Source organism: Eulemur rufifrons, chromosome 7, assembly GCF_041146395.1.
Source record: "Eulemur rufifrons isolate Redbay chromosome 7, OSU_ERuf_1, whole genome shotgun sequence".
Classification (NCBI taxonomy): domain Eukaryota; kingdom Metazoa; phylum Chordata; class Mammalia; order Primates; family Lemuridae; genus Eulemur; species Eulemur rufifrons.
Genome location: NC_090989.1, coordinates 15047402 through 15062537, shown reverse-complemented (window position 1 = coordinate 15062537; position 15136 = coordinate 15047402). Strand labels below are relative to the sequence as shown.

At 40.0% G+C, this 15136-nt stretch overlaps 1 protein-coding gene across 3 annotated transcripts in view; it reads left to right on the top strand.

The window, feature by feature from the left end:
• BACH1 (BTB domain and CNC homolog 1) overlaps positions 1-4662 on the top strand; it is a 44452-nt gene extending 39790 nt beyond the window's left edge. For all 3 annotated transcript variants that reach the window (XM_069475003.1, XM_069475004.1, XM_069475005.1), the window contains exon 5: positions 1036-4662. In XM_069475003.1, the coding sequence (XP_069331104.1) occupies positions 1036-1470 (435 nt within the window). In that variant the 3' untranslated portion in view covers positions 1471-4662. The remainder of the gene's footprint in view (positions 1-1035) is intronic.
• The last annotated feature ends 10474 nt before the right edge of the window (positions 4663-15136 follow it).

Here is a 15136-nt window from a genome sequence, read left to right as displayed (position 1 = left end):
TTTCACAAGAGAAACCTTTGACTTTTTATCAGTGTTTATTGGCTCTTACCTTGTAAATAGCTTGATTATTTGGTTTCCTAGCTCATAATGGATTAGACGCAATAAAATAGTAGAATAGAAAGAATGAGGGGGGTGGTGAGAGAAAACGACCTGCTGTCAGTAGCAGTAAGTGATCTGGACAGGAGGGCAGGAACCAGGAAAACTTTTGAAAAAATTCTGTGGTAGACTTTCTTGTAAGGATGACATTTAAAAATTATAATAACAAAAATAATAATTAACAAACCCAAACTTACCTCCCAAATTCTTCACACTTTAGTAACAAACCCACTAACTTTCTGTCTCTGGGCATGTTAAACTCAGTTCTACCCATTAACTGGGTTTAATATTACTTAAATCAACAGAGTCATTGTGTGGATTACATAGCAGAGACTGATATTTAAAAACATTTAACACAAAAGTAACTGCTCAACAGATGTTAGTCATTAGTCGAATCTTGCAATGTTTTGAGTCTCAGTAGTTAAGCTGTGTTCACTGTACTTACTTTTTTGTGTTGTATGCCATTCAAAATGTCAAGCCCACATGTTTATGTACAGTCTGCAAATCTAAAACACTCTGAAAACCATGAAAGTTTGTCACAAACTCTTTTGACCAAAAAAACTGACCCAAATTACCATTAGGCTTCATAGAGTCTTTCTCCTACTTTGTGCATTCTTTGTTATTTTAATGTTTTAAGAGAACTGCAAACATACTTGATAGCAAGGTGCTGTCCCAGACCTGTTCAGCGGAAGTATGTGCGCACCGATATTATCTTTCTAAAATCTAAAATATTCTGAATTCCAAAAGATATTTGCCCCAAGAGTTTTGGATGGGAGATTATGGACTTTTGCTATTTAATGTATATTTATATTGAGTTGAAAGGGTAAATTCCATATGATCTTATTTAAGAGAAGACACTATATTGTTTGATCATCTTAGAAGTGTTGATTGAGCTAATAAACACAAGTCATTGTGTTCTCTTCCCCCCCCCCTCCACAGCAAAATGAAAAGGAAAGCTTGTTGAAGGAAAGAGACCACATTTTATCAACTCTGGGTGAGACAAAGCAGAATCTAACTGGACTTTGCCAGCAAGTCTGTAAAGAAGCAGCTCTAAGTCAAGAACAGATACAGATCCTCGCCAAGTACTCAGCCTCAGATTGCCCACTTTCATTTTTAGTTTCTGAAAAAGAAAAAAGTACTCCTGATGGTAAAGTTGCTTTACCATCAATTTTTAGTTTGTCTAACGGGCCTCCAGCTGTGCTGCCGCCCAGCGCGAGAGGAGACGGTGAGTCCAGCTGCGCGCAGAGGCTGGAGTCCCAGCAGACGCCCACAGCCACCGCTGAGCAAGCTGGGCTTGTGCAGCAGTGTCGTCAGGGTGGCGGGATCTCAGATTTCTGTCAGCAGATGACTGATAAATGTACTACTGATGAGTAAACTTGCATTCACTTTCTTCACACCATCTAATTTTCTACTGAAGATTTGGCATTGCCTTGAAAGCTAATATTGCCATCTGTTGTTTAACAATATTGTTTTTTGCCCAGTAGTTTGCCATAAGGGAATATCTCTTAAGTCAACCCTGATTTGTCCCTGATTTCCACAAGAGACACAGAGGTGATTTTGCCTCCTGGATACTGAAAAACCACATGTGAAAATGTAGCAAGCCTTTAAAACTCATGTCTTAGAGAATAATAACTATTAGTAATAACTTCCCAATATTCAAGATAGATATGAAAATGAAAACTGCAACACATCCAATAGCAATTTCACAGCTCAAAATGTCAGCAGATAGTTCTTACTAAAGAAGTGGCCTGCAGAAGTTTAATAATCTGGCTTTTTATTGCAATACACTGGTTTATAAGAAAATTTCTTCCCAAGCAATGCTAATAGAGTTCTATTCTACAAAGAAATGGGGTGTCAGCTACTGGGAATATTTGTGTAGAGCTTCAGTGTGAAAAATAGGTCATCTTGCCTGAATCCTAGAGCTTTGCCCTTTGGCTCCTACTAAAACCAGAGGTAGGTTGGACGTCATTGTGACTCTTACACTACACTGGGAAGATTAGTAAATGGGCCGGTGGTTGGGCTAAGGTGGAGGCTTTTGCTCCTCCTCAGTATGGACTCTAGAAATTCTGGCTACATGAACAGTAGATGAGAGTCACTTCTCCCTCTTTTTTTCTCTCTTCAGCCTGCTACCTTTGGGCCGATCATGAACTTTCTGTTTCCTGATGTTCTTGTAGTGGCATGAGTCAGGGCGCTGGCAGCATTATCTTAGGCTCCCAGAATCCAAGAGAGCTTACCGACACACAAGGCTGTTCACTCTTCCAGCGTAGGTCACCAATGCTACAGAGCCAGAAGTCAGGGAGAAACAAAATTACCTACATTCCCCAGGAGTGCAGTTCATTTTTCATCCTGTTTTTGAAGTCCATGGTTTACTTGTAAAAAGCATTATTATAGATAAAAAATGTACCTACAACAACTCTGCGGGTTTGTAAAATAGGATGATACTCAACCTTATTCTGTTGTGGGTTTGCATTTGGAAACCAGGTTTAATCCCTTCTCTCTTCCCCAAATCTTGTATGGTACGGCACAGCAATTATTTTGACTTGGGCATTTAAAAATCAGTCTTTGTGTTTATTTGATCCTGTTGTAAAATAGATGTATAATTTGAGCTCCTATCCTGTAACATTTTGCAATGCTTTTAGCATTCTTGAGTTGTAGGTTTGACAGTCAAATGAAAGCTATGGATTTTCTCAGCTATTAAAAAAATGCATATGTTCACATCAACAGAAACATTTGCAGAACCCAGTTTTAAAGGGTACAAAGAAGTAGTTTATAGTGCTTGGAATAAAAAGTACTTCATTTCACCAATTTCAGACACCCAAAGGAGATACTTCTGTAGACGACATCCTGAGCCTAGTGAGGGCCTGTCTAGCTAATGTGGGTGACAACCACCCACTGTGTGTGAGTGAGTCTGAAGAAATCAGGCCTTGGCTGTGAGTGTATGTCGGGGCCAGTCTTCATGTCTCAGACTCATTTGTCAGATGTTACCCTTTTTGATCACAATGTGCGGGGAGGATATTGCTAGTATATTTTCTGTGGCTAGTTATGTTATCTTTGTTATTGACTTAGTTGTAAGAGAAAACTAGTTGGGCTTGTTTATTTTCTAGTGGCTTCCATAAGTACACTAAATTTGTCAGGGAGAATAATAATATTATGATAATGCATCCCATACTAAAAAAGAATTGTGTGTGTATACATATATCTCCCATGTAGCTATTTCCTTGATATTTGTAATTTTAAATTTCAACTTCACAATATAAAATAATATAAAAATGTTTCTGGTTTACAAAGTGTAAAATCTTATATAAGCCAATGGAATCCTTGATTTCCTACCTCAGTGTACACTCAACTGTTTGTCATATCAGTTTGTGTATGTGCAAATGTCAAATAATCTTTTGCTTTAATTGCTACTGTAAATATTTGCTTTTTATTTTATGATAAAACCTAGTTGTCTTCAGACCTTCAGTATAATTTTTAAGGCACTTGGTTTAAATTTCTCTCCACCTAGGAACAGTTTAGCATTAAGGGTTATTTTAATGATATCTGATTATTGGCCAAGTGTAATATTTCTTAAAATTTAGCATTAATTTTACTAGCCAGCATGTAATACAAGTAACTACACTACCTCATACCTACATGATTTTCAAGTTGTAATACAGATGGACAGATAAAAAAGATTTTATCTTTGTCTTTTGACCATAAGGTGGGGAAGTTTTCTATATATTGCATAGCATTACACATTTATGCTTATTTTAACCTTAACTTCTAAAGAAGTTTTTTATAAAAAAATTTGTTTCAAGACAATATATTTTTTTTGAGGCTGCCGAAGACAAGTGACAGGATTATGTGTATACAGTGTATGCCTTTTCCTTCATGCAGAGTCTTGAAAATGTTTTCACTTTATATATCACATATTTACATGATCATTGTTCCTTATTTTATGAACTGGTCTTCTCAGTGCTTGATGATTTTTAAAAAGCTGTTATGTCTAATTCAGTCAAATATCATTACCTTAAAATTTTTTGTTTGAATCCTGTAACAATAGCAAATCATTCGTTAAATTGTTATATTCAAAACAAATGTGGGTACAATCTTGGTTCTGCATTTGTAAGTTGTATAACAATTTACTACAGCTAATTGCTTAACCAATTTTAAATAAGGAATTAAATATATTTGATACAGTAGACGATACAGGTTGTATGTGGACACTCAGCCACATTAACAACTTGGAAAAAAAAGAAATGGCAATGTTATAATGAATTCTCAGGTGAACTTTTATCAGTTATGAAACATCTATTTTGAATTTGTAAATATTTTAAATGTTTTATTAAGGCATGTAATAAACTATTCTTTGAAACTTGTTGGGTAGAATGAAAATTTAAAGCCATAGTGGTAAAAGATGGCATACTGATTATAAAAGAAACAAATGATAACATTGGTTTTTTGTATCTTTCATAATGATTTTCTAACAATGCAATAAAACCACTAAACTTATATATCCATATCCTATTAAAACCATGTTTCATTAAAAGTACACTTTCGTAGTATTTAATTTACATTTTCTTCCTAATGTGCTTACCCAAATGTAGCAAAACTATAAATGTTAGATGTTGGTGATAAATTGACAAATAAAATTCTTTAAAATTGCTTCTAATGGAATAGAGTTGTACATTCCATTTTCATTTTCTCACCTCTTGTGGATTTACTAGTTTGTCTTTTGATAAATAATTGGTATGATTGGATTTATAGGAGAGAATGCTTCCTTAGTTGATTATCATGCCTAAAAACAAAACAAACAAACAAACAAAAAAAACCCAGCACTCAGGTGTTTTAGGAAGCACAAATTTTAGCCTTGCTTTTGATTTACTTAATCTTTAGAGATGTAGAGGGTATTTATCAGTCACTAATTTTTAAAAACTTGTCTGCTGAGTCCACTCCACCATATTACATTCTAACCAGGCATTGAGCTTTGAGCTTTGAGCAGTGCTATGGGCCACGCAGGGCATGGTTTTCTGGTCTAGTAACAATGACTCTCAACTGGGGATGATTTTGCCACCTTATTGACATCTGACAATTCCCAGAGACATGAATAGTGAGTGCAGAATACAGGATATGACATCTAGTGGGCAGAGGCCAGGGATGCTGCTGCCAAACCTACAGTACGCAGGGCAGCCCTCACAGCAGAGAATTACCCACTTGAGATGTTGGTCACGCAGACATGGAGGAGCCCTGACTAGACCAACGATGGCATCAAGATGACTTGTAAGAAATTGCTCAGGTATGCGAGGCAGAGTCGTGGCTAAGTGTGGAATTTCACCAAGGTTTGAAAGATTTTAAGTTGAATTGGGAGGAGAATTGTCTCTGGGGAGAGGAGGCCACCCGGCACAAATGAGCGTGGTGTGTTAATGGAGTAGAGGAGGTTGTGTCACAGTGGAGGGAGGAAGAGGAGGCTCAGTTTAGATGAAGCTCTATGACGGCAGGCCCTACTCAAGTGTCCTTCACCAGGGTGTCCCAGCATCTCCAATATTGCCCTGTACAGATTGATCAAGTTATTAAGGGCTGAGGTCGGATTGTAAGGGCTTTAAGAACAACAGAAGTGTAGGTAGCAGGTGTTGAGGGTTTTGAGACGGTTAATAGCACCCTTTCCCTGGCCAGAATGTTGAGCCATTTGAGAAATAAAAAGGTGGTGGGTGAAGTCCATATGGCTGATGGAGGCCAGGTTGGAACCACTGCCTCCTAGCTGTTTAGCCCGGTGAATTTGCTAGAAGTGATTTCAGGGATTAGGTAGATTTAGCCATCTACCCAGTCACCCCAGCCTACCCACAAAGGGGCAGAGCCCCTGGAGGTGCAGGAACATGTATACAGGTGGGCAAATTTAAGACTGGGGTGGGCTGAGGCAAGTAGGCTTAGTTACTCTTCAAGTTTACTCATAGGATCAAAGACTTTCTCCCCAGGGCCAGTGGGAGTAAAGGGATACAGAAGCCAGGAGAGTGTGTAGAGGAAAACCCTTTCCCTGGAGACCCCAGCTCTAAGTTCACTTGAAACACTGGCTCGTTACACAACCAGGGCTGTGGCTCACAGCCTGGAGGAGGAGACAGCAGTTTCAGGGGGCAGATCTACTCTCTCCGTTGTGAGGCTGCTTCCCGGTACCAACCTCTGGAGCTGTAACTCTCTGGAGCTGTTAGTGGATGGTAGATATTGGGCTCAGAAGGCTCTGAAATGGATCCGATAATATACTAGTAAGTAAATAAATTCAAAGGCTATTCTGTACCAGAGACTGAAAAATACCTTCCTATTATATTTCCCATCTCCAGTTCACTCCTGCCTCCTTGCCCCATACAGCGTATCAGAAATTCTGCATTGAGTGAAATCCCAACATAGATTCCCATATGAAAATGCAGTGAAAGATAGTCCAATAATAAAAAGCTAGCAATATAATGATATCGAAATTTGAACAGAAATCTGTTGTTCAACTTTTAGGGGAAAAAGCAGTTCAGAGATGAAATCCCTTTGGATTTAAAATATCCAAAGACATTAAAGTCTAAAGGAATTAAATAAATCAAGTTATATTGCCCACCTGAGTTCAAAGTATGAAAACTTTACAAAAAATAAAATCCCAAAACTATCCTGCTAGATTTCTCCTTCGGATCAGTCTTAGCCAGAGGAGTTCTCGATGCGTGTGTGCAGCTGAGGTGGTTTCAGAAGCTGTAGCTGGACTCTCTCCTGGAGCGGTAGTTCCTGCAGGGGCCCGGGAGGAGCTGGGTTCAAGGCTGAGTCTCTGATACGTTTACTTTAGAGTCTGAAGAGTTACCACAAAATTATCACAGCCCCACGACCACACTTGTTTTGAAATGAGCCAATTACCAGGAACTAAAGCAGTTATCACAGACAAAAGTTTGTTCCCAAAACTCAGTACCTAGTGCTGCCAAAGACCATAGTACAAACTCAGTGGTACCTGAAAAAAACAAAAGCTTCCCAGAGATGCCAGTGTTCTTGATCTCACAGCCTGTGATTTAATCTCTACTGGGAGGACTCTCGGGGCTTAATTTGGCCTCATGCGTGGATCATTTCTGGGGCAAAGACTTCACCTTTGCCTACTGCCTTCGTTTACATTTCCCCTTCCTGCAAGGCGTTTCTGGCACCTGGGACTGATTGAGTGAGGGCTCCCTCTAGGGGCTTTGAGCCCACATTCCTGTGTGCAGGCATTTTCAGGCCTGAGACACGGAGGCTGTTTAGGCCCAAGAAAGTTGCCTCCTGGGGATGGTTTCTTTTTTTATATAGATTTAAGCAATCCAGAGTCAACTATAGATGAGCCACGTGTGTCTGAGGCTGGTCGTTCCACTGTCTCCTCCTTGGGGCAGCTGATTGGCCTGGGCTGCGCTGGCTTGGCACTACCAGTTACAAGCTAGAACCTTACGAGCTCTTGGTAGTACCTTGGAGCCCAGCTGTATTGAAAGTAGTTGAAAAGAGGCACATTATTCTTCCCAGTTACACTTAAAAGGCCTGTGAAAGCTCCTTTTTCCCTGGAAACTGCCGCAGTGGCGCCTTGAGGCTCCTGCCTCTGCCGAGGGTCTGTTGCCGAGGGTCTGTGCTGCTGCTGGTGTTGCAGAGGGACCCCACAAGCCCACTTCCCACAATTCCATTTATGCCACACTGCACCCACTTTCTAAGGCCTCTTGCAGCCCACAGGGTGGGTGTGAGGGGGAAATTTCTGCCAGGCGTGTTTAAGATCACAGGTAGTGCATTCTAGGAAGTGGCATTGACTGATAGGCATCAGGGAAGCTGATATAAGGATATTCGCCACTTTCCTTCCCTCAGATACCACTGAGTGTCTTGCGTAGCCTTAGGGCACACCAGGTGCTGCACTCTGGGAATGTAACTTTTCCTGGGATGGCTGCTCTAATGGCTGCAGATTGGCTTGTTTTCAAAACAGGTGGTGCAAATACCATGATAATCTTGTGTGTCTCATTATTAACGCTGAGTCACTTTAGACCCTTGGCATTGAGCCAATTCAACTTCTGAGTCCTTGAAAAAAAAATTGAACTGTTCCAGTGAGAGGTGACCTACACCTCTGCTGAGGTCCTGGAGCCTTTTGCTTAAAGATGCTCACTCAACCTTTTCAAAGGCCCAAGTAGGGCAGTTGGGACTCCACAGAAAGGCACACTCTGAGGGTAAAACACCATAAGCCACAGTGACCCTCCACATTCAAAATGCACAGAGACTGCTTTAAAACCTCCCACCTAGACCAACCTCCCACCTAGACCAGCGTAACTACTGTAAGACCCACCTGGCCTCCACATGTAAGGTTAAAATGTCTCAGCCTCCAGGACACACCTCAGCTCACGAGATTCCCAGTCATATGTATACGTGACCACCCAAATTATATTCTTCCGATTTTTCAATGTCTCTGAACATTGCTCCCTAAATGATAAGTTTCCAAAGGAGCATTTCATGTTTATTTCCTGAGTTTTGAACAATTCGAGACAGAAAACAAAGGAATGGTAGATGGAAAACCAAAATAGAACCTCAGTTGCTAATAAAAGAGTTGCTTAGAGTAAGAACCTAGTACAAACTCCAGAACTAGGCACGTTGACTTTATCAGTTTGTTTTCCTGTTGTTAGAGGGAGGTAAGTTTTTCCTATTCCAGTGTCCATGAAGAAAGATTTCCCGTAGGAAGTGCAGTATCACTACACTCTGCCTCTGCTCTGGGCAGCACGCTGTGTGGCGGAGCAGAGCGCAGCCGGTGCTGTTTGGAGACAGACATATCCCAAGAGGAAGAATGTGCCGGGCAGGGACAACCAGTTACTCTTCCCAAATTTATCAATCAGCCAGGGCGCTCCACCTGTCCAGGGACTGATAAGCAAACAGGCTAAGGGAAGATCTTCCCCCAGGGCCAGAGTGCAGGAGGTTAAGAGAAGAATGTGGAGAGAATTGTATGGAGGCTGCGGGTCTGGAGGCTTTGAAATGTTTGCAGGAGGAGAAACAGCAAGATACTAGAGAAGAGGAGCAGGCCCCAATGAAAGCCATGAACTTGCCCTTTCATCCGCACACTCCACCCCTAGTGGGAACATACGTTCAGGTTTAAAAACAAAGTCTGACCTTGTACTTAACTGCAAAAACATTTTCTTTTTCCTCTCCCTCTTTTCTATTACCTACATTGTTCCTGAGGTATAAATGAAAAGATCATGGAAAAGATGTTAAAAATGGAGTACAGACCATTCCCTTTTCCTATAAAAATAGCCATCTTTTCAGTGGTCACTGTTTTCCCTCTCCCCTCTTAGTTTCCATTTAATCATTGTCCAGAAACTCAGCTATTTCCTAAATGGTTAATTTCCTTCTTTCAGGAGACTGGACCTAAATAATTGTCTAGATACCATTTTGACATGCAGGTTTCTCATGTGATAAATTAATCTCTTGCAAGGAGATCCTATTCATAATACTCAGAGTGCTGTTACATATGAAAATAGCCACTATAATTTAATCTTTCTAAAGTAATACCTCTTTGGTCTACCTCGGAAACTGACAATATTTTTGCTTTAGGATGTTAATCTCAAAGAATCTTCCTCTGTGACATAGGCATGCTTGTGCTTTGCTTGCTTTGATTTAAATGATAACCTTAAATGCTGGGCACAGGACTATTACTATTACCTTTAAAATAAATTTTTCAGAGGAAAGAATTCTTTAAAAACACACACACACACACACACACACACACACACCATGTTTTGGTCTCATCTGAGCTTCTAATCTGGTTTTTAGAAGATCTCAACCACTATGCTCAGCATCTGACATTTGAGAGGTCTGTTTCAAGGTTCTTTGGAAAATCTAATCTGCCAAGAAGGCTTCCATACCATTCTGAGAGCTTCTGCTACCTGCTCAGACAGCTCTGTTCCCACCTGGTTTTGATGCTTAGCCACTCTGTAGCCACAGGAAAATCACTTAGTGTCTCTCAGGTATAGTTTCCTTATATGTTTGCCTTTCATCTGGGATCTTTTGGCCCTTGAAGTCAAAGACTGACTGACTCAAACTTCCATTCACACCCTGTGAAAATCCAAATCAATTCAACACACACAGTTGTTTTTTTTTTTTTCATGCTCTCCCTAGTTTGGGGCAGTGGATGGGGGAAGATTTCTGGAATCTTATGGTCCCTTTGTTTGAAGCGCTTGCTTCCATTAAATTCATTCTGCTTATTAGTTGTCTTGTTCTATGTTTTATACATTGTTGATAGAAACATGAAACTTGACCACTTCTTTGAGTTTCACCAAAATAAATATTATAAATAGGTAAATAAAGAAATAATTCATATACCTCTGGCACTGGACATTTATGAGTAGAGTAGACTTATTGGGATTTTGGGAACTATTGTATTATAGCACAGCAATACAGACAGCTTGCAAGTGAATGCTATTAGATAGCCCTGTCTTAAGATCTTCCCTTCCTATTGGGGGATTTTCAGAGGCTGCCCAAGCCCAGGCTGTGTTTCAGCTTCATGCCACCCACTGGCTCCACTCTCTTCCCTACCACTCCTTGACTACCCCTAGGGGCCCCACATTTTTCTCCCTGGAATACGTGGAGCAGTTCATCTCTCCCCAGTCTCAGACTCTGAGCTTGGCTTTCCACCATCTTCACTTATAAATCCACACAAGGACTCAGCAGGACAGAAGGGCATTTCATGGAGCAGGGTCTGCTCCCTCTAGAAGGCAGCTTATTACTCACTCAAAAATATCTATGAAACCTGGGAGGAGCCACACACTGTTCTGGGTTCCAGGGATGCTTTAGAGAAAGAGAGACAAAAATCTCTGCCTTCACCAAATGGGATAAATGGGCAATAAACAGAAGCATAAACCATATATTAGATGATGAAAAGTGACGTAAGAAAAATAAGTGCAGAAGAAGGATAGTGGTTGCAGTTTTAAATAAGGTAGCAATGGAAGATCTCACTGAGACGGTGATACTTGAATAAAGACCTGAAGGGGGAGAAGCGAATTTTAATTGGTTATACCTTGCAAATTATTTTTGACTATGTTATAAGTAGAAATGGAGGAAATACCAATCCTGTATGGTTGTAGTAAGGATCAAATGAAATAATGTAAGGAAAAGTTTCTATTAGAAGGCTCAGTTAGTACATAATAGCTAGCATGCAATAGGCTTTCATCTTCTTCTTATATAGAATGGTGCCATGTGATACAGTGGCCATTAGCTACACGTCACTGCCTTCTTTTCTTATTACCTTTCAGACAGAGGTACCCTCTGTTCCTCCAACTTGTTAAAGTTCATCTTCATTTCCTATGCAGCGTTTGAAAAGGAACTGGCCAAGAAATGCATTTGGAATCTCTAGGTAACCACCCACCTCCAGCCTACAAACGTGGTTGAAAAGACCAAGAGGAGTTTTTTGGGGAAGATAGAGAATTTCTTTAGATAAAGCTGTGGTGGCTCTGGGACTCTAATCTTAATCTTAGTGAAAGAGGCTATGAGAGGCCCAGTAAGAAAGCCTTGACATGAGGTCACCTACAGTTTGGGGGGACACAAAAGACTGGCACCTTACTGATAAAAAAGAAAAAAGACAAAAAGTGCCTGGATAGAAGCTGGATGAAACACCTGCGGCAGCAGTACGGAGCAGCATTTTGGAAGAAGTGGGATTGGCACGGGTCGGGGTCAGAGTTGTAGGGTTCCAGCCACTAGATGTGGAACCCAAGTGAGGACTATTTGTCTGGGGTAATTTCCAAAGGGCTGCTATACGAGAGGGCTCCTGGCAGGGAGGGAGGTAGCTTCAAAAGAAAGAGGCTGAGATTTAACCTCAGGTGCAGAAGCTGAGGAGGGATTGCAAGTGGCCAACCCACAGAGATCTGTAAGATGAGCAGGAAGCTGGCTGAGGAGGGTTAGGGAAGAGCTTTGAGCCAAGGAAATCGCATCTGCAAAAGTTGAGGGATGAGAGAGAGCCTCTTGTGATTTATTTGTAGAGCCAAAAGATGTTTGGCATGGTTGATTGTTGTGATTGGGGGAGATGATGGCTCCAGGTTGGAGGAATGACATATGATGAGCTGGGAGACAGATGAGAAGAGTCCAAATTTCTTAGAAATATTATGGAGTTTGGAATATATCTTAAGGACAATGGGAAACTTTTGAAAGGTATGATATGATCAATCTTGTGTTTCAGAAAGTTTGCTTTGGTAAAAGCGAGGAGAGCAGACTGTGGAGTGGAAGAGTGGGATGGGAGAGACCAGTAGGGAGCTATGGCTGGAGTTAATGAAGAGGGCAAGGTGGCTGGACTAGGAATGTGCTTGTGGGAAAGTAAAATGGCAGCCAGATTCATGAAACATGGGGGAGGTGACTGATTTGAGGTAGGGAAGAAGTGCTGGTAAAAAAGATAGAAGAATCATGGATGAGTCTCATGTTTCATTCTTGAATAACAGAGTAGAAAATGGTGCTATTCAATGAGATGGTGAACACAAGGTCAAAGCTGGCTTGAGGCGCCAGATGCTGAAGTTCAGTGAGCAGAGTACAGCAGCTGTGACATGTCATGTGACATCCATGTGGTAAATGATATATGACTCATGCCCAGGAGGAAGATTTGGGCCAAAGCTTTATGTTCATGCCATTAACATGTGACCCACTTTTGAAGCTGTGTGAATGGAAGAGCTTGCCTAGGAAGAGTGTACAGTGAACAGAAAAGATAGCCCAGGACAGACTCCAAAGGAATACTGATGGTTAGGGAAAAAAACCCACAAAAGAGATAAGAAAGAGCACCAGTGGAGAAGGAAAATCTGCAGACAAAAGTAACATGGAAGAGCAGTGTCAGGAAGGAGAGTGTAAGGAGAAAGGCCACAGAGATAAGGATTAAACATCTCCATTTGTGATGAGGTGGTCCCCGTGAGCTTGCAGCGAGGTGGGATGAGATGAGTTCGTAAGTGAGAGGTACAAGAGCAGAGACAGTGTGTGTAGAGACACTTGGTCTGCTGTGGCCAATGAACATGTGAAGAGATCTTCGAACTCAACTGATAACCAAGGAAATGAAAATAAAACTAAAGTTTTATAGAGAAATATTTCAAAGATTGTGAAAACTTAATTTCAACAACTGTGTGAAGAAAGAAGACTATCAGTTGAGAAGTAAATTGTACAGACTTCCTGGTGATGGTTTGACAATGTTTAAAGATTATTCACAAGGTTGTTCAATATCTTATGGTCTAGTTAAAGGAATATGGCTAAAACTGTATGTAATGGTGTTATGATGGTAGAATGACAAGGCTTAGGTTAGGGAACTCCCTATATATTACAATGGGTTTATTTTTAAAATTTTTTTATTGGGGAAAATGTATACAACATAAAATTTATCATTTAAACCATTTTTTGGTGTGTAATTCATTGGTATAAAGTACATTTACAGTGTTGTGCAACCAGCGCCACTATCCATTTCCAGAACATATTCATAATCCAAGCTGAAATTCTATATCCATTAAATAATAATTCCCCATTCTTTCCTTCCCCAAGTCTTGGGTAACCACTGATATACTTTTTGTTTTTATGAATTTGACTATTCAAGGTAACTCATATGAGTGGAGTCATACAATATTTGTCCTTTTGTGTCCAGTTTATTTCATTTAGCATAATGTTTTCAAGGTTCATCCATGTAGTAGCATGTGTCAGAACTTTCTTCCTTTTTATGGCTAATATTCTATTATATGGATATACCACATTTTGTTTGTCCATTCATCTGTTCTAATGTGGTTTTAAAATCATGATGGTTCTAGTATTAATTACTTTAAAAATTATGGGATACTGTGTTGACTGTTACAAGTATCGAGAATAAGCAAAAACAACAGTATGCTTTTAATAGGAAATTATAAATAAAATACAAATTAATTTGGTTTTAGGAGGGTGAATGTGGGATGCAGTTGAGTAAATTTAATGAATATATAGAATTAGTATTGAGTTAAAATAAGGAAAAAAAATTATGCATGTTTCTCCATTGACTCCTATATTGCTGTGTATTTTTTTAAAATTGACAAATAAAAATTGTACATATTTATGGTGTACACTATGTTTTGATATATACATACATCATGGAATGGCTAAATCAAGCTAATTAACATAAGCATTATCTCACATACTTACATCATTTTGCATGATGAGAACATTTAGAATCTATTCTCTTAGGAACTTTCAAGTGTACAATACATGGTTATTAACTATAGTCACCATGATGTACAATAGATCTTGCTGTGCATTTTTATCTGTTAGCTGCTGCATTCTTTCAGGAGAGGGATTTATGTCCATTTTTAGGAACCACAACTGATGCAAACCTAGAGAAGTCTCCGAAGACTGCTGAGCTGATGTGCTGCCCATCTCCATGGAAACATTCCTCATAATGAAATAGTGACATTGGAATAAGGAAGACTGCCGAATGATTCAGGCAATGAGCATGATGTATGTAGGATTGGGCTTTCCACTTTGGGGAAATGATGGAGCATAGATGTGATTTCAGGGGAGTTAGTAGACTGTTCATCAACTGCATCATCACAGAAAAAAGCAAATGAAATGTGGACACACTGCTCTGATAAAGCGATGAGTTGAAATTTCTACAAACGTCCCTCTCTAGAGGTTAAGTCAAATATTTGTGAGTTCAAATTGCAGAGAAACCTGTTGCTGCAGAAAAACTGTGTAATGTGTGTATCTAGCATGACTTTCTTTTGGGTTAAGATTCCAAATCTCTCCCTTTTTGCCAGGAACTCCAAGATGACCAGAAACTTTGGAAACAGACTGCAATCTTTTGTTTGAAGGGGTCAGCATGTTTAAGTCATGGCCTGTTAAAGAACACAATAGTCTCTTTGGTGAAGAATCTGTGTCATCTTTAAGATGTTGTGTGAGAAAAATTGCTTTTCAGTAGTAGGAAAGACTTTAGAAGCAGGAAGAGTGACCAACTGCAGCAACTACTTGTAGTAACTTTGAACTGATTATATTTCCTCCTTTGCTTTTTTTGCTTTGAATAACAGAGGAGATTTGAGACCCACTTCTACCTACATAGAACCTTATAGACCAATATGCT